General features: G+C 37.9%; 1 protein-coding gene across 2 annotated transcripts in view; it reads left to right on the forward strand.

The window, feature by feature from the left end:
• The window catches only part of ITGB6 (integrin subunit beta 6), a 75,310-nt gene extending 71,081 nt beyond the window's left edge, over positions 1 to 4,229 (forward strand). For both annotated transcript variants that reach the window (XM_077761002.1, XM_077761003.1), the window contains one exon: positions 4,131 to 4,229. In XM_077761002.1, coding sequence (XP_077617128.1) covers positions 4,131 to 4,229 — 99 coding nt within the window. The remainder of the gene's footprint in view (positions 1 to 4,130) is intronic.
• The last annotated feature ends 22,301 nt before the right edge of the window (positions 4,230 to 26,530 follow it).

The following is a 26,530-nucleotide window of genomic DNA, read 5'->3' on the forward strand; positions in this document are numbered from 1 at the left end:
ATTTGTGGGATTGAGGCCCCTGTCAGGCTCTGTGCTGACAGCATGGGGTCTGCTTGGGACTCTCTGTCTGTCTGTCTGTCTCTGTCTCTCAAAATAAACTTTAAGAAAAATCCACATTAAGAGGGAAGCGGATAGTGGAGCAAGTGTGGCAAAATCTTGATCATTGTTGAATCTGGGTGATGGATCTATAGAGGTTTGTCATATAGCTTTCCTCTTCTTTTTCCTCTTCTTTTCCTCTTTCTTTTGTTCAACCAAATAGCAGTAATTGGTTGAACAACACCAGTCCTGTGAAGCAGTCTTAATAATCCCATTTTGAATGTAAGTGAATGGAGGCTCAGAGAAGTTAAGAGACTTCCCAAACGTTTTGGTCCATGGTGGAGCTGAAATCCTAACTGCAGCTTTCTCCCAACCACAGCCTTGACCCTCCTAAAAATAATAAGCAGGTGTTCTACAAACAAGCACTTGAGCAATTATGTGATGTGTGTCTACTAACCAGCACATTTTAATGTTCTCATACAAAGGTATGAGTACTGACAAATGATTAATATCTTTAAAATAACATTTTAATTAACAGTTAATTTCCCCAAAACATGCATTGTGTTCCCTCAGGAGGAAGAACATGACTGACATTCAAATGCTGATTTTTACTGTTTCTTCATGTAAAATGGAACAAAAATATGCATTAAACAGATAAAATCATAAATGAAAAATATTATTCCCCAGTTAAACTGAGTTTCTTTGAATAACAACTGTTTGATGTTCTTGACTAGATAATAACTGAGTAATAATTATTCACTTGGATGCAAAAGAGGTTTAATTCAAATAATTCAATTCAAATTTCACTAATATATCCTATTGAAAATAAAAATATGTTGTTCAGCGCATTCATTTTGGGTTCCTCAGTTTGATTCCATTTTTAATCTAAAAACCATTTCTTCCTGAAGAACTGAACTTGACTGGTCATAGGGGAGGGCTGGATTTCCTGACCCATAGGCCTCTATTGGACTCTAAAGGTGACAGAGCTCAAGACAAGAAAGAGCTTAGTTTCTTGCCTCTTGAAACATTTCATCATAACCATAAAGAAAGGTTACCTTTTATTATACTTTTAAAAATAACCTCCCCATCCATATTTTTATGAAAACACAAAGGGAAGATATTTAAATTCATCTTTGATTAGACATTTTTTTCTAGGATGACAAGTCATTAACTAGAGGGAAAAAATGTTCAGTCTGACATTTCTTGCAGTCATGGATTGATTTTGTACTGTGCTAAGCAAATCAGGTCTGCATTTGGCAGTTAGGCAATCATTAAGAGAGCTGTGGGTCATGACAAAGAGCTTTCTTATTACCACTTTTTCAAACTCCAGAAATATGCCACTGCATTTACAAAATCCTCAGCCTAAATTAGCACTCCCAGACTTCTGGGGAAATCAGCCTGGTCACCCCAGATCGTTGGGGGAAAACCCAACCTTGTCTAAACAGTGAAGGGATTCAGCTGAAATGGAGAGCCAAGGCTGTATCTTAGCTGGAAACCTGTAGGAAAGTTGCCACCTGCATGGCCTAGAGGAGGCAGTACTACACATTACCATACTTTTTTCTGAACTTACTTTTTTTTTGACCTTATTGTCCTGAGTCTTGATCTTCAGCTGAGGGCAGGAAACACAACTGCTTCCCAGCAATATGTACTTGCTGCTTCTCCACCTTTCAAATCCCACCTTTCACTCTTGCTATGGTGAGGTCTGCTTCAGCCATCATGCCCAAGTCCTACAATTAGGTTTGTAAGAGACCCCCTGAATACAGTTGCTTAAAAATACAGAATGAAAACTGCAATCAAAATTAATAGTCATCTAAATGTTTACTAAATAATATCATGTATTCATTTAATTGTAAGTTAAGTCACCTTTATAGTGCAATAAATTATACTTAGTGTGGAATGTGGGTGCATTTTAATATGTTTGACATGGCATGGGATGAGGTTCACAAAAGAGTTCCTGGTCTTATGAAGATCTAAGCTGGCCTTACTTGCAGCCCACTTACTCTTTCAGAGTATATTTTCTCTTCCCTAAGTCTTCCTCTTCCTCCAGGACTTGGCATCCCTAACCTGCACTTATTTTGCCACTTTTCCTCTTTGATTGAGTCCTTTATTTTTCTGTAACCAACTTAAACTTAATAGTTGTAGTCTTTAAAACTTAATAGAATTCATACATGATCTTTGTTTCCAAACAAGACTCTACCTGCACTTAACACTATATTAGTGGCCCTTCACTCTCCAAATTCCAGGTTCTTATGGCAGCAGGACTAAATAATGACTGGAAGGTTCTCAGAATTATCCAGAGTGACTTTAGGAGTAGAGGAGTATGGTGACTTGGCCTTCATTCATCATCCACCTTTAAGGAGGCTGTTTTCTATTAGTGCTCATGACTGAGATAGCATCTCTTTCTAAAGGCACATAAACAAAGGTAACATGTTACCCAGTCAGAGGTCAGGTTACTGGCTCTGGGCAACATAGAAGTGAGTGTAGGTGTGATTCCTCCTCACAATAAAGACACTGTGGCAAATGCAAGGGCAACAAGTGGAAGGCCCAGGAATGTTTTTCAATTTTATTCAGTTCTTCTGAGAACTGACAGAGAGAAATGTTCTGGGAAAGCAAATACAGCTGTGTTCGAAATCTATATGTAGAACTTGCTACCATCTTTACAATGTGTAGGATAAAGAGACCAAAATATAAGATTAAGTAATTTGGAAGGTCAGAGGTGATACCTAGACTGCATACACAAGCAGAAGTGGGGTTGGAAATGCTAAATGTGAAAGCTTCCAGGGGAAAATATCTTTATAACCCTCCCCCAAACCTAAAGAAAATGAAATTCCAAATTGAAGAAGAGGTAGAAATAAGAACTAATATTACATGGCATTTATTGAGCACTGAATATGTGTCAGGGACTGTACCAAAGTATACTTTATGGATGAAGTAAACACATTGTAATCCCTCATGTAAACGAGGATACCAAGACTCAGAATTGCTTAACTGAGGTCATGTGGTAGAGCTGGGTTTGAACCTGGGGTGTCTGACATCAAAGCCTGTGTGGTCAACTGTCGGGGTGCATCCTGCTCTCTTGCTAAGACAAGAGAGAACGTTAGACCCAGAGTCTATTACAGTAAACCTTGGAAAGTGGGCGATAAGAAACTGCACCTTACACAGGTGCCTGCCTGGAGCAATTCAACCAATGGAGAGAAATTGGAGGATCAAGCTTGGTATTTCTTTACACGCTTACAGAACCTGGCTCCTTCTGGTCCTGGTGATGGCACATAGAAGCACATCTACACCTTAAAGAGCACAGCTGAATTATCCAGACATTGGCATAAATCCTCTGCACTTCCCCAAAGGCAAAGTCATCTTGCCTGACCTGCGCTGGGACCTGGACTCCATCATGAGCTCAGTATCCCACACATCATTCCTGGTGACTCTCTGCTTCACACACTGCTATTCTCTAGGAAGCACATGCTACCTAATTCTTTCACTCTCCAGAGCAGGTGTTCACTGTCCTAGGCTTCTCCCAATACTGGCTAGATGTTTCTCCTGAATTTTGATCTCATTTTAGCAAGATTATTTGTACCCTGTGTGATGCCTCTCACCATCAATACATCTCTTAAAGGCTGATACTATGTCATTCATCTTTGTATGCTTCTACAAGTGCACTTTTCCCATTTTTACTTTATATTTCACTTTGGGGCCACCATATGGTTCATTCTATTCATTCAGTAAATACTGAGTGCCTGCTGTTGGCTAGGCACTGTTTTCAACTCTGGTAAAATAGCAGTGAAGAAAACAGCCAAAGTCTGGTTTTCTATCCGTAAATTAGTGTGTTTCCAAACAGGGTCAGATTTTTATGATACATATATGGCACTGGTTTTGCATATTAAAAATTTAAATAAAGAGGTATAACTTTTTAAATGCTAAAATAATATATGAAATTATATATGAATATATTGAATATATGAAATTAATCAAAATTATTCAAATGGCTTCCAACCTTGAGCCTGACTCTCTTCTTCTAATTTATACTGTACAATAAAATTATTCAGATATATTAAAACCATGTAATAATATGTACATACTTTCTTCCTTTTTAGGGAACCAATCCGCTGTATAGAGGTTCCACCAGTACCTTCAAAAACGTAACATATAAACACAGGGAAAAACAAAAGATGGACTTATCCACAGATGGATAGAACTACTTCATGCACAAAAAAGTCTGCTTCACTGATATGAAATGTTAATGCACTATTTTTCTTTTTTGTGGCTTTAAAATGAGGTTGGTTTAAGATAATAATAGGTCATTTGGAGATCAGTCATTGTCTGTATGAAGGTTAGAGACTGTGTTGGCAGGTTCAAAATAATCAAGAAGAGAAATATCCTTAGCAAAGGGGTGACTTTGGGGATCATTGAGGAATACTAACTCTGTTGCATTAATGCCTCAAAAAATCATCAAAATGACACATGGGGGCCTGATTTGCATTTGAAAAATGTTTGAAATTAGAATCTCATTTGTTGCAAGAATATAGTTACCTGAAGTCTTTGTCTCAGCAAAGTCACCAAGTCCATATGCTTACATTAAATAATCACACTTGTGAATTAATTCTAAACTTTGAGTAAATCTGCCCTTTCCTAAAGAAGGATTCTTTTAAAAATCTATGAAAAATGAGATGCTGACTTTTACTTCAACTGAGAGGATGCAATTCTTCTAAAGATGTCTCAAATGTAATTAGTGTTAATAATTTCTGTGGATTTGCATGTATCTAAAAGTCAGGTACACAAACAAGTATTTAACTTTTTACATATGAAGAAGTAATTTATAAATTAGAAAGTTACCAGTTAAAACAAAAATAATTAGTCTATTATTTAGATTATTTTTAATTATCTGGAAAATTCCTACAGTCAGTTTCCCTCCTGACCCCAAGTTTTCCAACTATTACTTCTCCCATATTTCTCAATCCTTTTTACTTAATTTCATAGTCACTTAACCCCTAGAAATGTTATATGAAAGTTTTAATTTCTTGTTAAAAAACTACTGTAAATGATTAGATAGTTTACTCAAAAAGAACTCCAATAATGCAAAAGGGAAATGGGTTAAACAGAATAAAATTTTAAATGGCCTTAAAGCAAACACATCAAGAGTACACAGTCTCTCATGAGTAATAGACTTTTTATCTGTATTTGTTTCCATTTACATAAACTAACTTGCACATTTCAGTTGCATATGGCCAATATGCATCATATATTTACTTTTAAAAGTAAGATTTATGGGACACCTGGGTGGCTCAGTTGTTTAAACGTCCAACTTTGGCTCAGGTAATGATCTCATGGTCTATGAGTTCAAGCTCCACATCAGGCTCTGTGCTGACAGCTCAGAGCCTGGAGCCTGCTTCAGATTCTGCGGCCCCCTCTCTTTCTTTGCCACTCACCAGCTTGTGCTCTCTCTCACTCTCTCTCTCTCAAATAAATAAACATGAAAAAACAATAAAATAAAAATAAAAAGTAAGATTTTACTTGCAAAATACATGTGGATAATTTGAGACCTACAGGTTTATTGAAGAAAAGGACTCTGTAGAATAGTATTTTCTATTAGTACTGCTTCACTAAGCACTGTCCTCTTATTTGATATTCATAAGGAAACTAAGCCTCAGAAAGTGAATACAAGAATTGGTCCAGAACCTAGATTTTCCAGCTCCAAGATATTTCTTCTCTCCGCAGTATGAGACTGTTTTGTCCATGAAATGACGGAAAGATTTTTGTTAGTTAAGTGATAACTAACATTTGTTTGAAAATGTACTGAGACTAAAATAACATTTAAATTACTAGAGTACTAGAGTAGAGGTGAGGTCTTCTACTTTTGTGTAGCGTTTATTACCTTTGAGTAAATTGTAATGTGAAATCTTTTACTAGGTGAATAGTTCATTGTGTAATAGAGACCTCAAATTTATCCACTGAATTGGCACAGGTACTGTATGATAAGTTTCTTCAATTCACACTTGATCACTTGGAGACATTTCTTTTCTGGTTTCTAAGTAACTCAGGTAAATCAGACACTTGGGGAATACACAGCTTTACTCAAAGAATTACTAAACAATCACCTTGGACACCGGAAGGGCAGATGTACCCCCTAACAGAGGGGGTTCCTGACTGAAGCCCAGGGTATGCGGAAAACCTATAGCAACAAGGAAGTTGCAATAGTGATGACACAACAGTAGTATTCACCTCTACATGTGATATTTTTGTATAATTACTGGAATAAGATTGTAGGAAATATGAGTTTTATTTGTGTGTATATTGGGGAAGGTAGAGAAGAATCTGCTATTTCTCTGAGTACTGTTTTGACCCAAGGCTGGACCTTAAAAGGTCAAAACATTAACAGTAGTACTTCTGTTCACTGAAGAGTTATATTACATGAAGATAAATGGTTTTTTGTAAGTTGTTGTATTGTATTTTGTGTTGACATAAATAAACATGGTAATTTAAACAATGAACCTCAGATGGATGATAATTCTTTTTATTTACTTGGTACAAAATGCCCTTCTTGGATTTCCAGATCCCTCTGTGACTTGCTCTGACCACCTTGCTGATCTCATTCTGGGGCCAGAGAGAAGAGCAGAAAGAGGCAGGCACGAATGGCAAGAGACAGGGAATGGACTGCAGTTTGCTGCATGGTTATAATACCCACATCGTAAGGTTTAAAAAAAAAAAGTCTTGGATATTACCCTACATTTTGTAAAATCAAGATTAGTGTTATGGGCTGAGTTGTGGTCCCTATCCTAAAACTTGTGTACTGAAGTCCTACCCCCAGTACCTCAGAATATGACTGTATTATGAGATAAGGTTCTTAAAAAGGTAATTAAGGTAAAATGAGGTCATTAGTTTGGGTCCTACTCCAATATGATTGGTGTCCTTATAAGAAGAGATTAGGACACAGATGTGCACAAAGGACAACCATGTGATGACACAGGGAGAGGAAGTCCATCCACAAACCAAAGAGAAAGGACTTGGAAGCAGTCAACCCTGCCAAGTTTGCTCCAGGCCTTCTGGCCTCCAGAATTGTGAGAAATTGCATTTCTGTTGTTTGAGCCCTCCACTCTGTGATACTTCGTTATGGAAGCCCTAGCAAACCAGTACAGTCAGATGGTGCTGCTTTTCTGGGCATCCATTTGCTAGATTCCATGGGGCCATTCTCATTTTCCAAAATTAAGCAGAGAGAAACTAATGCTTACGAACAGATCCAGCTTAGAAAAAGGTGTTTTCGTAGTCTCTTTCCTTATAGAAGGACAGGGAAATTGAAGTCGAAAGTACTTATACTCTGAGACACTTCATTGTAGACAAAAGCTGGGTATCTGGAAATCCGAAACCTGTTCCCATTTTAAATAGCACTGAGGAAGTCATTTTTCTCCTTCATTTTCCCATCTGCAACATGGTAGTAGTGCCTATCTTCTTCCAGCACCTATAACATAGTGGATGCTCAATGAATTCATTCAGTCAGTAAAATTTTTTAATGTATATGTGTTTATTTTGACAGAGAGAGAGAGTGGGGGAAGGATAAAAGAGAAGAAAAGAGAGAGATAATCCCAAGCAAGCTCTGTACTGCCAGTGCAAAGCCCAACTGGGGACTTGAACTCATGGACCATGAGATCATGACCTGAACTGCAATCAAGAGTTGGATGCTTAACCAACTAAGCCACCCAGATGTCCCCATTTAGTCAGTATTACTGAGTGCTTAGTATATGCTAGACTTTTTTCTTATGGTTACGGATACAGAAATGAACAAAATAACCAGTTCCTGTGCTCTCTAATGAGGGAAAAGATAGTAAACAAATGAATATGCAATATCAGGGTATGCACATCCCAGATCCACATGTCCCCACCTGTCCCCAAGGTCTATGCTGGGTGTCATTTCAGCATCAGCTCATACAGTTCCCTTAACAGAAAAGCCTATCTTGCACCTAACTCCCCAGTCCAGAGGGGCTGCTGGATCTAGGTAGTAAAGAAAACAAAAGTTTTAAAAGAAAAATGTAAGGCTAAGTTGCTGTGAACAGTAAGTCACTGAGCCATGGAGGGGAGAGGAAAGAAACAAAAAGTTTCCCTGGCTAGGCTTGAGGGAGAGCCAGGAAAGATTGGAAAGTTTGGGAAGAGGGAAGACAAAGTCTCTGGGGTAGCAACTAGGTCTGGGCACTGTTGAGAGTGAGACATGGGGGTGGGGGTAGTTGGGTGTTCATTTTAAAGGTACTCATTTTTGTGAGCCTGTTGTTCCCCTGACTAGGGCGACCTGTGGAGAGCCTCCCAGTAGAAACACTCAGCTCTGTGGGGGTGTCGGCTGTGAGTCCAAATGTGGACTTAATCTGGTTTAGGCTACTCCTTTAAGATTCTGCAACACCAGAAACAACCATGCCCTGAAAGCTCCTGTGAAATCCCACCAAATGGCAAAGGGCAGCCCCCAAAACAACCCGGGGTCTTCCGATTTGCTCTCTCCTTCATTTCTCCACACCCAGTCCTTCAAGTACTTCCAGTACTAGAGACACAATCCTGCCAAAAACATTCTTTGACTGTAGGAGACAGCTGACCTCTGAAGAGTAAATGTATTTAAATGTTAGGGATTCATAACAATTTTGTGTCATGTTCATTTTATGCATATCTAAATGGGGAAAAGATACCTTATTCAGAGGAATTGAACAACATGATAAACAGAAATTCTCCCTTCTGTTAAATGTTATACTGCAACAGACTCAAGTCAGTGCAACTAAAAAGCAAGGCAACGTAAGTTCAAGACTTCACAGTGGCTCTTTCAATAGGTAAATTGGGTCTGAAAACACTGGGACTAAATGAGAAAGTTCTGGATGATGTTTCTGCAGCCAAGAGGATGAGCGGCAGCCAAATAGTCCCACAGCTTGGGCCAAGGCCTTAACTCTGGTTTGTCGTCCATAGTGGGGTTAAGTGCTATCTCCCTGTGCCTTGGAGACATCCAAATGTGAATCAGAACTTCACCTTCTGTTCTCTTCAATTTGGTTGCACAACCAGCAAAGAGAGAGCACCTCAGGCATCCCAGGAGTTTTACATCCTGCAATCCTGCCTGGAGGTAAACTTGGGAACTACCAGTCACTTCCAGAAACTGGGCTCTGGCAAGCACATATTTGACCCAAACATACTCTTTGGTGTCATTATCAACTTCAAGACTTTAGAAATCCCATGGAGATTCAAATTCAGTTTGAATTACAGTCAGAAATTTCAATCTGACTTTTGTAATATCTAAGTAGGTGTTTTATGAGGAAACTTACTGCTCGAATAGTTTTGGTTTTTTAGCCTGAATGTATTTACATTTATGGTCCTTGCACAGCAGCCAATCTTGTTTCAGGTCAATATCTAAAGACCGTGCATCATGAAACTCCCTTATCTATCAATAACTGATTGCAGAAGAGGTCACTAGGTTAATTTTTTCATCTAGTTGGCTTTGCTATACCTAATACAGGTGTGTGTGTGTGTGTGTGTGTGTGTGTGTATTAAAAAAAACTTCCTATTAAATAATTTTTATCTGTTTGTCCACATGCACACATAGAGTATACATATAAATACAAACACACACATATTTCTTTCTTATTTTAATTGATATACCTACTAGATTTATTTGTATATATTATTTATTGTTTATATCCATTACTATTTAAGATGTATCTATTGTTTCTCACTTAACAGAAGTGTCTTTCTATCATTAAATAGTTCGCACTGTTAATAAAAATAGGTAACACCTACTGTTCCAAGGACTTTATATATGTTAACTTATTCAGAGCTCACAACCACCCAGTGAGATCATATTATTAGTATCTCTTATTTTATAAATGAGGAAACTGAGGCACAAGATCATAATAAGCATAAACACTGCAGTGAGATCATGAAAATTTAAATTAAGTAGATTAGCTGTTACATGTATTTTACAGAATGTTAGTGTGTTAAATGTCTTCTCTCATTGATTTCAAGAAATGTTTCATATTTTGGCAACTTTTTTATTAAGAAGATGAAATTGGAGAAGAAAAAGATAAATAAGTTTTAAAACACTGAACATAATAAAATATATGAATTTGTCATAGAGGCAAAAAAGAAAATGTAAAATGTTTTTCTCTGGAGCTGTTTTGATCATGTTTACTCATTGATTTAATCAAATCTATTCATTTTAAGAGATAACTAATTCATGCTTTAATACAATTCTATGATTCATTCAAAAATCTGAAAAGGGCTTCAGTTCCAGATGGACACAAGAAAGCACACATTATCATTTTTATCCTTTCTCAGCATACAAAGCCACCATTTAATACACGAGGCTTAGATTTAGGCACTAACAAGATGTGAACATTTGTGTCTTAACTTACCTGCTGCGAAGTTTATAGGGAAGAGACAACAATTTGATAGATACCGCTATCTTCCATCTGATTCTGTATTGTATATTTAGTGTATATATATTCCCTGTATTCCCTAGGGTTCTTTTGAAAATTAAATGAAATAACATATTAAAATTTTTGACATATTTGGTTAGTAACTACTAACTACAAGTACAATGGTAGTTGTTTTTCATTAACTGAGTTCCTCCATCCAATAATCACTGACTTAGTAAAAGAGCAGAATATCCAAGTTGGGGTCTAGGTATGATTGGAAAACTAAAGACAAATTTTAAGGAATAACTATGAAGTGTATGAAGAAAAATAACATGGTATCTAACTCATGATGCCATGAGCTAGAATAAGAATAATCCAGAATGAGGGTCAAATTGTAAGAAGAGAATGCTGTTTCTGGGTAAATGCAGTAACAGCTTTTTAAGCTAGCCCTTAAAAGAATTCTATATAAACTGAAATCTGACCTGTTAAACCCCTGGGGCCCAGGCAATTCTATTGTGGTGCTTTGGAGAGATTGGAACACAGAAGAGAGGAGCTGCTTGCAAATGGCAGAGAAAGATGGGATCTACTGGCTCAGATGGCAGAGCATAAGGCTCTCGAGTACAAATGAGTGAGAGCAACTGAGCAGGTACCTGCCAGGGCTGCAGGTTGAGCAGAAGCTTAGAGATAAGCAGCAGCAGGGGACTTAGTGGGTGGCAGGAGCCTGGAGGCAGGGCCCTGGAGGCAGATGCCCAGCTCAGGCAACGGAATGTGAAGTGTTCTGGGCCAGGGCATGGTTCCATGGAAACACCAAGTTGCCATAGGCACCCCCTAAAGATTCCCAGATACCAGAAGTAAGTTTAAACCTCAAAAAGGGTCACTTAAGTCTTCCAGGTACCAGAGTGAGGAATACAGCCAACAAAATTTAGTTCTAAATGTTAAAAAAGACTTACTCATACCTTCTGGGTGCTAACACTTAGAAAGATTTGAGACTCAAAGGATAGACATATTTGATAAGGATGTAGATGAAGGAAAAACCACTTAAAGCAACATTTCTCAAATTAACATCTGTGGTCCCTTAGAGGTCATTACTCAGTTCTAAGAATAATTTCACAATAATGTATCTTAGTCCTTTCCCGAGCCCATCCTCCCAGAGGGACAGCCAACAAAACGAATCACAGGCTTTTCTTAGAAATAGGAAAGTGGTGGGAAAACTGGGGAAAGGAATGGGAGAATAATGTAGGTCATGAGGACCTACAGGCAAAATTAACAATACTAATGGAAATACCAAGGCCACAACTATTTATGACAAATAACAAACACAAGTGACAGATTTCAGATTTTGTTTTAAGAAACTTGAGCTAACAAGCCAAAACCAGTTCAGATCTGGGCCTAGTCTTCCTTGAAAATAATTGCTCCTACTAACAAACAGGAATTTGCCTGAATAGAAATTACAAGTCAAAACATAGAAAGATCTAATAAAAAGAGATGCACAGGTTTTTTTTGCAGCTCACATACGTTAGTCACACAATCCCCTCAGGGAATACAATTAAAGCCAAAGGACCAGGGAAAATCCAGGAGGCAGAGTATCTCATCAAATGGGAGGGAGTAGTATGGTTAATAAATATGGCCATGCCACCTGGGTGATCTGGTTTAAGCACAGCATACCTTCATTCAGCCCATAGAGAGGAAGTGCGTCATCCCCAGAGCTGAAAATTAAATTAATCTGGAAATGACACAAGTAAGAATCAGCACAAAAGGAGATGATTAACCCCTTGTAAAAATAATCCAAGAGACTATTGTGAAATAAATGATTCAGGAAGATTTGAATATCCACAAATAGAAGTAAGACAACTAGAATAGGGCTGGCATGTGATTTCTGTAAAAAAGTTACAAGACGACATTTAGTGGTATTTTCTACTGTATGGTGTGAGGAAAAACAACAGCTAATGGAAACAATAATCTTCATGGAGTCTAGGAACAGAGAGGTGAAAGAAAGACCCGTCATTGCTCACACTGCCTAAAATGAATAGGAATCTTCGAACACAGGTGTGCCCTGCCCTGGAAATGGATAGCTGCTGGAGTGGAGATTGCTAACCAAGATTCTTAGTGAGAATGCTTAGTCAAATATCTTTTCTGTGAAATTGGATAAAAACCTGTACCCCATTGTTAGAATCATTTACAACATAAGAGTGTGGGTCTGAAGCATTCTCCTTAACTAAAACACAGACATTTTATTATCCCACAGACTTCAGTGATATGCTTCTAAGATTTTGTATCTAATTTGGCTACTCAGATTTGATTTGTTTTTTAAGTTTACCTTTTGGTTCTGAAATGTGTTCTAGCTAAATATGAAATGCATTTATGTACTAACAACACACATACACACACACATACCCCACAAACACTCCTTGGGAAAAACCAAGCAGAGTCATAGGCTATTGAAAAAAATGTTACAATACAGATTTCCAGAGTTCCTTATGCTTCTGCTCTTTCCTCATCAAAAGCAAGTTTGGAGATCAAAGGCAGATGTGTTTTTTTTTTAAATCCTTAAAAAATGAATATAAGATTTCTGCTTCCAAAAAACACAAAATAATAGGAACCGAATTTCTATTCCCCCACCTGTAACAACAACAAAAACAAACAAACAAAATACATAAAACAATATTTTTCAAGAAACTGGACATCAGGCTTTAAAGGACGGTGATCCCTGAGACACAGAAAACAAAAAGGTGAGTCCTACATAGTCCCAGTTTATCTAATTGACAGTTGTAGAACATTCTACCCAATAGCAGAAGCTATTTTCTTTTCAAGAATAAATGAAATATTTAGCAAAATAGGCCATACTCCAGGCCATAAAACAAATCCCAATACATTTAGAAAACCTCAAGTCATACAGAGTATGTTCTTTGACCATAATGGAATTGTATTAGAAATCAATAGCAAAATGGTATCTGGTCCATCCCCAAATATTTGGAAACTAAATAACACACTTCTAAGTAATCCATGAGTCCAAGAAGAACTCAAAATGAAAATTAAAAAATATTTAAAACTGGGGCGCCTGGGTGGCTTAGTCAGTTAAGCGTCCGACTTTCGCTTAGGTCATGATCTCGCGGTTCGTGGGTTCGAGCCCCGCATCGGGCTCTGTGCTGACTGTCAGCTCAGAGCCTGGAGCCTGTTTCAGTCTGTGACTCCCTCTCTCTCTGACCCTCCCCTGCTCACGCTGTCTCTCTCTCTCTCTCCTAGAAATAAATAAAAAATAAAACATTTAAAAAATATATTTAAAACTGAATAAAAGCACAACACATCAGAATATGAGAGATGACACTAAAGCAGTATATAGGGGGTAAATTTGTAGCAATAAATGCCTATGTTAGAAAACAAGAAAAGTCACAAAAAAAGGAGAAAAAACCCTCCAAGTAAGTAAAAGAAATAAATAATAAATATCAAAGTGGAAATCAATAATAAAGAATATAGGAAAACAAAAGAGAAGATCAATGACACCCCAAGTTTCTTTAAGATAAATAAAATAGGTAAACCTTTAGCCAGACTGACCAGAAAAAGAAAAATAGAAAACACAAGTTATCAATATAAGGAATGAGACAGGTGACATTACTGTAGAGTCTACAGATATTAAATAGATAAATAAGGGAATATTATGAACAACTTTATGCCTATAAGTTTGAAAACCTATATGAAATGGACAAATTCCTTGAAAGACAAAAAAAAATATTTGAAAAAATAGATTATCTGAATTTCCCTATATCTGCAACAGAAATTGAAAATATAGTCAAACACCTTCCCACAAAGAAAATCCCAGGCTCAGAGGGCTTCACAGATAAATTCTATCAAATGCTTAATGAAGAAATAAGACCTACAAATTCTACACAAACTCTTGCAGAAAGTGAAAAGGTAATACTTCCCAATGCATTCTTTGAGGCCAGCAAAAAAACTAAAGACCAAGATACCTCATGAAAACATAGATGGAAAAAATATTAAACAAAGCATTAGCAAATCAAATCCAATACATAAAAGGAAAATATATCATAGCTAAATGGGGTTTATTCCAGTAATGTAGAGTTCATTTAATATACAAAAATCAATGAAGTTATCCACCATATAAACAAATTACGTAGAAAATCATGATCATCTCATAAATGCAGGAAAAGTATTTGACTAAATGCAACATCCATTTCTGATAAAATCTTTCATCAGATTTAAAATAGAAGAGATCCTCCTTAAGCTGGTAAAAGACACTTACAAAACCCTATAATTAACATCAAACTTAATGCTATAAGACTGAATGCTTTCCACTCATAACATTTCTATTAAACATATACTTTTAATATATGTCTTTATTCACAAATGACATCATTATCTATGCAGAAAAATCTATGCAATCTATGAAAAGTTAGTAGAACTAATAAATGAGCTTAGCAAGTTTGCAGCATACAAGAAAGATCAATATACAAAACCAATTGTAATTCTATATACTGGCAAAAAACAATTAAAGTTTGAAAAATAATTTTAAATGCTATTTACAACAGCATAAAAAATATGAAGCATTTAGGGATGAATCCAATGAAAGATATAAAAGAACTGTACATTAAAACCATAAAAACATTGCTGAGAAAAATTAAAGCTCTAAATAAATGAATAGATAGTGCTTGTTCATGAGTAAGAAGACTCAGTATCATTATTATTTTTTTTTTTTTAGCATTTATTCAGTTTTGAAAGACAGAGAATAAGTGGTGAGAGGGGCAGAGAGAGAGGGAGACACAGAATCTGAAACAGGCTCTGAGCCATCAGTACAGAGCCCGATGTGCGGCTTGAACCCACAAACCATGAGATCATGACCTGAGCTGAAGTCGGATGCTTAATCGACTGAGCCACCCAGGCGCCCCGAAGACTCAGTATTATTATGATATACATTTTCCCCAAATTGATCTATAGATTCAGTGCAATCTCAGTTAAAATCCCAGCAAGATTTTTGTAGAAGTTAAAAATCTATTTTCAAAACTCAAATGAGAATGCAAAGGATCTAGAGTAGCCAAAATGAGTTTGAAAAAGAACAAAATTGGAGGGTTAAAATACCTGATTTCGATACTCATAACATTACCATAATTAAAACAGTGTGGAGCCATTGGTGTAAATACAAACAAATAATTAAATGGAACATAAGAAAAAATCTAGAAATAGGGGCGCCCGGGTGGCTTAGTCGGTTGAGCGTCCGACTTTCGCTTGGGTCATGATCTCGCGGTTCGTGGGTTCGAGCCCCGCGTCGGGCCCTGTGCTGACTGCCAGCTCAGAGCCTGGAGCCTGTTTCAGAGTCTGTATCTCCCTCTCTCTCTGACCCTCCCCTGCTCACGCTGTGTGTGTCTCTCTCTCTCTGCTAGAAATAAATAAAACATTTAAAAAAAAAATCTAGAAATAGACATAATATAGAAAACTCATTTTTGACCAAGGTGCAAAGGCAATTTAGTAGAGAAAGGATAGTCTGTTCAATAAATGTGCTGGAAAAACTGACTACTCATTCATTAAAAAATGAAACTCACAGTTTAAACAAATATTAACTCAAAATTAACCACACACCTAAAAGTAAAACCTTAATATATGAAACATTTAGAAGAAAACATAGAATATCATTTTGAGCTTGGGTTAGGCAAAGATTTCTAGATTTCAAAAGTATAATTCATAAAAGAACAAATTGATAAAGTAGACTTTGTCAAAATCTAAAACTTCTGTTCTTTAAAAGACCATGTTAAGAGAATGAAAAAATAAGCTACAGGCTAGAAGAGTAAATTTCCAAATTATATATCTGATAAGAAATTTGTATACAAAATACATAAAGAACTCTCAAAACTTAGTAATAATAAAACAATCAGTTTTCAATTTTTTTAGTTTTAGTTTTTAAGAAGTTTATTTATTTATTTATTTATTTATTTGAGAGAGAGGGTGTGTACACACAACCAGAGGAGGGGCAAAGAGGAGAGACAGAATCCAAAGCAGGCTCCACACCATCAGCACAGAGCCTGATGTAGGGCTTGAACTTATGAACTGTGTGATCATGACCTGAACTAAGATCAAGAGTCAGATGCTCAACCAACTGAGCCAGCCAGGTGCCCCAAAACAATTGTTTAAAGTGAACAAAAGATTTAAATGGATACTTCACCAAAGAAGATATATGGCTATCAAATAAGCACACATGACGATTTTCAACACCATTAGTCATTAGAGAAAAGTAAATTTATTTATTTTTCCTTTTTTGGTGAAGTATAATTGACAAAATTATATCTATTTAAAGTACACAACATGATGTTTTGATATACACATATATTGTGAAATGATTAGCAAAATCAAATTAATCATCAGATTAATCATCACCTTCTAGTTACATTTTTTCATTTCTTTCTTTCCTTTGATGAGAATACCTAAGATCTACTCTTAGGAAATTTCAAGTATACAATACATATGCTTATTAATTATAGCCACCATGATGTACAAAAATAATTTAAACCACAGTAAAATACTAGTATACTTTATTAGAATGACTAAAGTTTAGAAGACTGATCCTACCAAGTGTTGGCCAGTATATTAGTTTCCTAGGGCTCCCAGAACAAAGGGTGGCTTGAACAACAGTAATTTAATGTCTCACAGCTTTGAAGGCTAGGAGTCCGAAATGGGTCAGGTGTGGTTGGCTCCTTCTGAGGGCAGTAAGAATATCTTCCATGCTTCTCTCTTGAGTTGTGGTGATTTGCTGGCAATCTTTGGCATTTTTTGGCTTGTAGATGCATCACTTCAGTCTCTGCCCTCTTCTTCACATGGTATTTTCCCTGTCTGTATGTCTGTCTCTATGTCCCAATATCCACTTTTCATAAAGACACCGGTCATGATAACCTCATCTTAACTCGATTGTCTGCAAATACCTCATTTCCAAATAAGGACACATTCACAAGTACTGAGGGTTAGAACTTCGGGATCTTTGAGGGAGAGAATACAATTCCAACCATAACGAGATCTGGAGGAACTAAAATTCTCACATACGACTTGTGGGAATGTCAAGTGTTACAACCACTTTAGAAAACAATTTGGTAGTTTCTTTAAAAGTTAAACATATAACTACAATATCATCCAATATATATAGATATTTACCCAAGAAAAATAAAAAGATGTGCCCACACAAGGATTTATACACAAATGTTCATAGCAACTTCATTTATAATAGCCCAAATATGCATCAACAGATAAATCGATAAACAGATTTTCATGGTATAGCTGTGCAGTGGAAAATTACTCAGCATTTTTTTTTCTTAAATAGTTTATTGTCAAGTTGGTTTCCATATAACACCCAGTACTCATCCCAACAAGTGCCCTCCTCCATGCCCATCACACCTCTTCCCCTCTCCCCCCCTCCCATCAGCCCTCAGTTTGTTCTCAGCATTCAAGAGTCTCTCATGGTTTACTTCCCTCCCTTTCCGCAACTATTTTTTCCCCTTCTCCTCCCCATTGGTCCTCCGTTAAGTTCCTCCTAATCCACCTATATGTGCAAATATATGGTATCTGTCCTCTGCCTGACTTATTTCACTCAGCATTTTTTAAAATGAACTATTAATACATGCAACAACATGGCAGTATTTAAAAATAATTATTCTGAGTGAAAGAAGCTGACAAGAAAATAGTATATCTATATTATTTCATTTATATAAATTTCTGGGAATTTCAAATTCATCTATCATGACAGAAACCAGATCAGTAGCTGATTGGGGTCTGGGATGAGGAAGGATGGCAAAGGAAACTTTCCAAGCAACACAGTGAAATTTGTAGGGGTGATGGGGCGCCTGGGTGGCTTAGTCGGTTAAGCGTCCGACTTTCGCTTAGGTCATGATCTCACAGTTCGTGGGTTCGAGCCCCGCGTCTGGCTCTGTGCTGACTGCCGGCTCGGAGCCTGGAGCCTGTTTCAATATGTGACTCCCTCTCTCTCTGACCCTCCCCTGCTCACTCTCTCTCTCTCTCTCTCTCCTAGAAATAAATAAAACGTTTAAAAAAAATTAAAAAAAAAAAAAGAAATTTGTAGGGGTGATAGATATGTTCACTACCTTGATCATAATAATGGTTTCATGGGTATACAGATATGTCAAAAATTCTCAAATTGCACATTTTAAATTTGTGCAGTTTATTGTTTTTCAATTTTATCTCAATAAAAGCACAGCAAAGGCCTTTTATAATTTTATAACTGTGGTATTCACTAGGAATGTATTTAAAATGTTATTTAACCCACCAGTCTTAGTTAGGTTTCTGCCATTGTGTTAATAAATTGCTCTTTTCTAGTAACAAAATGCTGATAAAGCCATAATGCAAGAACAAAACTATATATTGATTTATAAATAAATGCAGGAAAAAGAGTAAGGTATATCATGGATTCCTGGTCATTTAACCATTCATATCTTTCCTGTTTACAAAAATCCATACATTTAACAACACCATGATTTCTGTTTCAACCTAGAAAAGTAGTTAAGCTATGGAAAATTCAAGTAGAATGCTTTGGATGACTCCTAAGAGAACTAGCAATATCAAACAGATTTTCCAATTTCTTAGTGCTCTATTCACTGAGCTTTGCAGGCTTTATTCTTCGAAAGCTGCACTGAAGTCTAATATTTAAGCAGTTAAACCTAAGAAGGGTAGGTGAAGACTTTTGTCAACAAGTTTCTTTTCATAGCCCCATGACTATCTCCTGTCTAATCCCAACAATCTTGTCTTTTTTACCCTGAGGTTTGGCATTTTAAGTTGGCTTAGAAATAAAACTTGACTATCTCCAACCCTATGTGTGTACATAATAGGGCAAGCATGAACATGCCAGAGAATTCTTTGTCCCTAATCCATTAGGATCATTTTCCCTACCTCAGAAAGCCTGCTGTGGGGATACTACTGGAGGCCCTGTTGCGCCTGGCATTTGGCTCACATTCTCATCGTATAATAATCCTGCAAGATAGGTTTTTATTGTCCCACATTTAGAGATGAAACTCAGGAAGATTATGTAATTTGACCAAAGTAACACAGCTAAGAAATAATGGAAGAAGGATTTTTACCCCATCAGTTTTACCCTGCTCTCTAACTGCCTCCTCCTCCCCTTTCCTACTCCTTCAAGATGAGAACACACTGACAGACTCTCCCTAGATTTATCTGGGGAGCCTTTGGATAAAATTAAAAGGTGAAGCAACCCCTCTTTTTGTTATTATTTGTGTTTAAAAGGAGCATTGGTGATCACAAAAACTTTCTTATATACATTTCAGAATATCTAAATTACCAAAAAATGATTAATAGATGTTAAATAAATATTGATCACTCCCCAGCCTTTCTGCCCAAGTTCTAGGAAAGTTATAGCCCACAGTGTGACAACTAGAGATTCAAGGCTGTGAGAAAGCCCTCTGGTAGCTCTGGTTCCCAAATGGGAGCTCCTAGGGTCAGGCAGTAATATGCCCCATTCACGCATGACAGCCAGGCCATGTCTGCTACAGCTTCCTCATGCCTTTCCATCCCTTCCTTTGATTACGATTAGAAATTTTACCTCAAAAACCAGCCTATTTTCCCCCAGTTGAGAAGTTTATTATAGATTTCACTTCCTTTTTGTATCCCTAACATTACCTCCTGCCCTCCTCCATTCAGAACCCAACAGTGGTTCAGAGCATATACCCAGAAGTTCTCTACCCTAGCTGCACATTACAAAAACTTGGCAAGTTTAAAACAAACAAAACAGATGTGGCAGTCCCACCCCAGACCACTGTATCAGAATCTCTGGGGATGGGGCCTACATATTGGTTTTTAAAAACTCTAGGGGTGCCTGGGTGGCTCAGCAGGTTAAGCATCCAATTTCAGCTCAGGTCATGATTTCATGGATTCATGAGTTAGAGCCCTGTGTCTGGCTCTGTGCTGACAGCTTGGATTCTGGAGCCTGCTTCAGATTCTGTATCTCTCTCTCTCTCTCTCTCTCTCTCTCTCCCCCACTCATGCTCTGTCTCTCTCTCTCTCTCAAAAATAAATAAAAACTGTTAGGGGTGCCTGGGTGGCTCAGTTGGTTAAGCCTGCTTCAAATTCTGTGTCTCCCTCTCTTTCTGCCCCTCCCCCATTCATGCTCTGTCTCTCTCTGCCTCTCAAAAATAAATAAACGTTAAAAAAAGTTAAAAATAAAATAAATTTTAAAAGTTAAAATAATTAAAAAAAAAACTTTCTAGGCGACTCTGACCAAAGTTAGAGCTGAGCACTCCTGGACAAGCTCAGTTGCATAAAACATGTGCTGCTCATGAACATTCTTTCTGGAGGGTTCTCCTCCTTTTTCTATGAATGTACATCTCTGCCTGCTTCCTCTGCACATCCTCTCCAAGGTTACGTGCAGAAGGCAGAAGGAAAGCACAAGCATGCAGAAACTAGGCTATGCACTGACAGGGCAGATTTCAGACACCCCGTGCAGACCCCATGGAGACAGACACTCAGCAGAAACTTCCACACGAGTGGAACTTTCTTACTGGCTAAATACCACACATTGGGAAAGCCATTAATTGAGTTAAATTGATACAAATTGTTGCTTGGACTAAGGTGAAAAACTAGTTCATTAACTCACTCCTGAAATTGGCCCTTAGCCCAGTGAATTTTCCCTCGTTTTCCCCTTAGTACTCCAGCCACTGCATATGTTATTAGTTAAAATACCATACTGTTGCTAAATCACAACATAAAGTGATATTTTGGACACATCCAGAAGAGTTTAATAAATAACTTGGGGAAACTGCTAAAAATAGATATTAAATAGGTTAGAAAACTTCTGTCTTATATAAACCAATATCCCTTTTCATCCACAGTACAGATTCCTCTTAATGAGATAGCGTCTTACATGAAGTTAATGGGTAGCTCTGGGTAGGGCTTTAACAATAAATCACTTAAACTCTCTCAGTGTCCTCATCTGTATATAATGATAGTAATAATGCCTACCTCATGATGTAACTGTTGTGGGTATTATCTAATAATTGTAGTTACATTTTATGAGGATTCACTATTTGCTAGATTATGGGTGCTTTCCATATATTACGTTATGGAGTAGACACTCTTATTACTTTATTTTACAGGAAAGACACAGAGGCTGGGAGAGGTGCAATGACTTAGCATAGTCACGGAGCAGATTCCCGTACAGGTAATGTGACCTCTTAACTCTACACCCCGAGCAAAACCTGGCACGTAGTAAACCCCCAGAAAGGACAGCTACTAGGAAGAAAGAAGGACAAGAATGCAGTTTTTCTCTCCACCCAGCAAGAAACTGAATTAATACTCATTCTTTGCCCAAAACTATCTTTTATTTGTTTCAAATAACAATAATTAATAAAAATGACTTTGCTGAGTATTTGCTATGTGACAGTCATTGTTCTAAGCACTTTTCAGGTATTAACTCATTTAACCTCTTGATAAGCCAATGATATGGTACTCTTTTTATGCCACTTGTGCAGATAAGGCAACTAAGGCATGTAGAGGTCATGTAACTGACAAAGCCAGAATCCAAAATTTACAGTCTATCCCCAGAATCCCTCCTGCATATCTCTGCCTGCCCATCATGAAGTCAAGTCCTGTGTGACCCAACCACCATCATCATCCTTTCTCTTGCCAATGTCTTCAACTCTCTTGTATGCGACATCCTAATTGGGTAGCATACTCTAGATGTAACCCAGGGTCCACCATCTATCTGCATGTATCTAGGCTGTTAAGAAAACACATGGTCTACTACAAATTCATGGTCCTTGACCACATCTGGGTCCCTGGAGCTGCCTACATTTCCAGCTATCTTTCCACAGCAGCTTTCTCTGTGGCCATCAGAACTAGCCCCACCTCCTTTCTCTGACTCCAGCTCTGTCTTCATTCTCAATAGATGAATTCCCCTACTACATCACAGAGAAACTAGAACCTAGCAGATGAGACAACTCTCTACCCTCAGCTTCCAGACTTAATCTCTGCCTACAATCATTATTTCCTTTATTTCTACCATGATGGGAGGTATTGCCTTTCTTTCTAAAGTGAATCCTTTTACTTTTTGTTCTGGAAAATTCTACCTTCTCAGGGACCTCACTCTGACTTTTTCTAACAGTAGGTATCTTTGACTTCTCCCTCTCTGCTGGATCCTTCCCACCAGCATTCAGACATGCTCAAGTCTCTCACCTAAAAACCAACATAATAATAACAATCGCATTTGCCCTCATCTCTAACCATGTACCCACAATCCATGCAGCTATCTCTCCTTCACCCAACAACAAATCACAAAAATTGAAAGAATTGTCTACACTTGGTATCTCTGGTCCTAGCGAGCCCCAAACCACTAATGTGTTTTCTAGCTTCAACCACTAGAAGCACTCTCCCCAGGGTCATAACTTACCTCCTTGTCTCTAAATCCAGTGCACATTTCTATCCTTGAATCCTTTCCAGAGCATTTGAAGCTATTGATGGTTCTCTCATTGAAACACTCCTCCCCAGCTTCTAGACATCTAAGTCCTTCTCAGTCTACTTCTACAGCTGTCCCTTAAATATTCTTTGTTCCCTGTGATTCTTTTCTGGCATCTCACTTCTATCTCAATCAACAACAATCATATCTACTCCCATGGCTTTAATTATCAACCACAGATAACTTCCAAATCCATGCTCCCATCATATTCCTGACCTTGATATTATTTGCAACTGCCCTCCCTGGACATTTCCACCTGGATATCCCATAAGTGTCTCAACATATTGCAAACTGAAATCCTACTCCTTCTCCAAACTTGTTTCTCAGTGGATTGAGCCACCAGATTGGCCATGCCAGAAATGGAACATCATTGTTGACAATTCCTCTTTCTCCTCAATACACCCGGTTTTGGTGATTCTTCTTTTTAAACATCTTGCAACATGTGTTCACTTCTTTCAATCGTCCACTGTCTCCTTTCTAGTGCAGACAAGAGCCATCTCTTTATCCAGACTCCTGCAACAGTCTCCTTACCCTTATAAAGCATACTCATGTCCAATCCATTCTCCATTCTATAGCAGGGATATTCCCTCTAAAATGTCCCACATGAATCTGGTTACTGTGAAACCCCTTAATGGCTTCCTGTTGGTTTTAGCATAAAGGTTTTTAACATGACTTTGGACCTAGCCCCAGCTTTCCTATTTAGCCCCAATACTTCCAGAACCTCCCATCTACATACCCAATCTCTCTGCTACACAATTTTCTCTAGTACTTTATGTCCACTCTTACCTCTATTCCTTCTGTCTAGAATATGTGTCCATTCCTTTTAGCTCAGCTAAATAGCTCTCACTAACCCCCTATTTCCATTCCCATTTCCAGACAATCACTAATTTGCTTTTTGTCACCACAGATTGGTTTGCATTTTCCAGAATTTCATAAATCCAATGACTGATGTCCTTATAGAAGTCATAAGGAGACACAGAGAGATATACAGAAAAGAAGGCAATGAGACAATGGAGGTAGATTTTGCAGTGATGCCGCTATAAGCTGAGTATGCCAAGGATTTCCAGCAACCACCAGAGGCTAGGAAAGAGGCATGGAAACGATGCTCCCTCATACTCAAGAAACAACCAACCTTGCCAATATCTTGATTTTGGACTTCTGGCATAAAAAACTGTGAGAGAATAATGCCTGTTGTTTTAAGTCACCAGTTGTGGTAATTTGTTACGGTAGCTCTAGGAAACTAAGTAGTTATGCATTTTTTAAGACTGCCAAACTATTTTCAAAGTGATTGCCCCCGTTCACATTCCTGTCAGCAGTGTGTAAGGGTTCCAGTTTCTCCTTATCCTTGCTGATACTTAGTATGGTCAGCCTTTATAATTGTAACCACTCTAACAGGTGTTTAGTAGTACATCATTGTGGTTTAAATTTGCATTTCCCTAATGCCTAATGGTCTTGAGAATCATTTCATATATTTATTTACTGTTTGTACGTCTTCTTGGGTGAAGTGTTTGTTTAAATCTTTTGCCTATTTGTTATTTGGGTTGTTTGTTCCCTTATTGTTGAAGGTGAGGGTTCCAAGTTCTTTATAAGATATATAATTTGCAGTGTTCAAAATATATTTGTTAATTTTGACTTTCACCATAACCCAAACATTAAGCGAGTTTTAAATCCCTGAATCTTCTCCATAATTCATTCAACACAATTCAGGTTCTAATATTTTTCTTGAGTCTCAAATGACTCCAAACACTATATTCCTTTCAACTTCATTCCTACTTCCCTTCATTCATCACTCATTCAATGGAAACTTTTTGGGAACTTACTAAATGCCAGGACATGTGTTGCCTTATAGATTCATAGAGAAGAAAAATATAGTTAATTCCCCAGGGAACTCATATTCAACTGAGAGATATAATCAAATAACTAATTCTTTCTTTAAATTTTTTTAAATATTTATTTATTTTTGAGAGAAAGGAGACAGAGTGTGAGTGGGGGAGGGGCAGAGAAGAGGGAGACACAGAATCTGAAGCAGGCTCCAGTCTCTGAGCCATCAGCATAGAGCCCAACGCCAGACTTGAACCCACAAACTACAAGATCATGACCTGAGCCAAACTCAGATACTTAACTGACTAAACCACCCAGGCACCCCTCAATTAACTAATTCTAATTCTAAATGATAAATTGAGCAATGGGAAGATGTACAAAGGCCTGTAGACACAGAGCTCTAGTAACCCCATTCCTAGCTGGGGTCAGGACACATCATTACGATAGGATTGGCTCTCCCCCAAATGAACATTCTCAGGATGCCAGAGTCTGTACTAGGCACTGTACATACTTAGCTCATTTAATACAGCAACACTATGAGGCAAATGTGACCATCTGCATTTTACACAGAAGACAACTTAAGCTAAAGGAGGCTAAGTAACCTGCTGGTATGTGGCAGAGCACCTCTTTTAACCATTACATTACCCTGCTTCATAAATCTAAGCCACATACAAGACCAGGGTATGAGATAGAATACTTTTCTCAAGGCTAAAAAGCTCTTTGCCACAGATTTCCACCTCAAAGCTACAGTATTTCAGGAAGAGATGAAACACTAGCTCTTTTCTGAGTCTTCTAATTGTTGAATAGGAAATGTGGTGTCGGTAGGCCAGGAAGCTGTCATCACCATTCTTCATTACACTAATTGCTCTTAGATGAAATATGGCTTGTTTCCTCACTTTTCCTGCTCACATTCATAGCTCTGCTACTTTGGAATATTGTCTGCATTGGGTCAGGGAAGGCTTTCTCCTTTTTTCATCACACAGAGGGTATAACTGAAGTGCATGGCAGGTGACTATCTCACCTGAATCTCACAGCCAGTGGGAGGTAGCCCAGTGTTCCAGTGACTGACCTCATTTGCCTGGGTGCCTCAATAGCTCTCCTTTGCTCCATCCAGACCCACCTACTCACTGTTGCTTATGCAAGTATTTCTCACTCAAACCTTTATATTGTTTTCTCATTACTTCTTTCAGGCCTGGCACAGACTCTTGCTCACCTTATCTGAATACATCAAATCCTGTACAATCACTCTAGCTACTCCTGATCTCTTTCCCTTTTAATCTCCCTGTACCGCCCTTCACCAAAGATTGACATCATCGGTGTTGTAATTTGTTACCTGATTATGCATGTGGATTGCACTTGACTGCTGCAAGATGCTAGCCCACTCAGGCCTGAATCATCTACTTTGGAGATATTCCCATAGCATACAGTGTAGTCCTGAGGCCACAGAAGAAATACTTCATGATAAAAGTCTCTATAGTCAGTATGCTGAAAGCATCCCTTTTCTGCATGTTTTCAGGCAGAGATGTTAACTTCTAAATATAATAATATGCTATTGACTCAGTACACACACTGGAACCTCTCACATTCTCTCAGCCTCACCTCACTCCAACTGCTTCTGCAGCAGCCAGCCCTGTACAGGCTTCCCCCAGGTTCCTTGTGGGTAATCTGACAGCACCTCACCTCTAGCCATGCCATGCACCTGCTGCTCTAAGAGGTCCCTGGGCCTCTTAGATGCCTCGGCATGGGACTATGCTTAGAGCTCACCACTACCAAGGAACTGTGCAGAGGAGTTAATAACCTTAGAATCACCTCAACCAGAGGGAATGGTGAGCCT

Source organism: Crocuta crocuta, unplaced genomic scaffold (genome assembly GCF_008692635.1).
Source record: "Crocuta crocuta isolate KB4526 unplaced genomic scaffold, BGI_CrCroc_1.0 scaffold153, whole genome shotgun sequence".
NCBI lineage: Eukaryota > Metazoa > Chordata > Mammalia > Carnivora > Hyaenidae > Crocuta > Crocuta crocuta.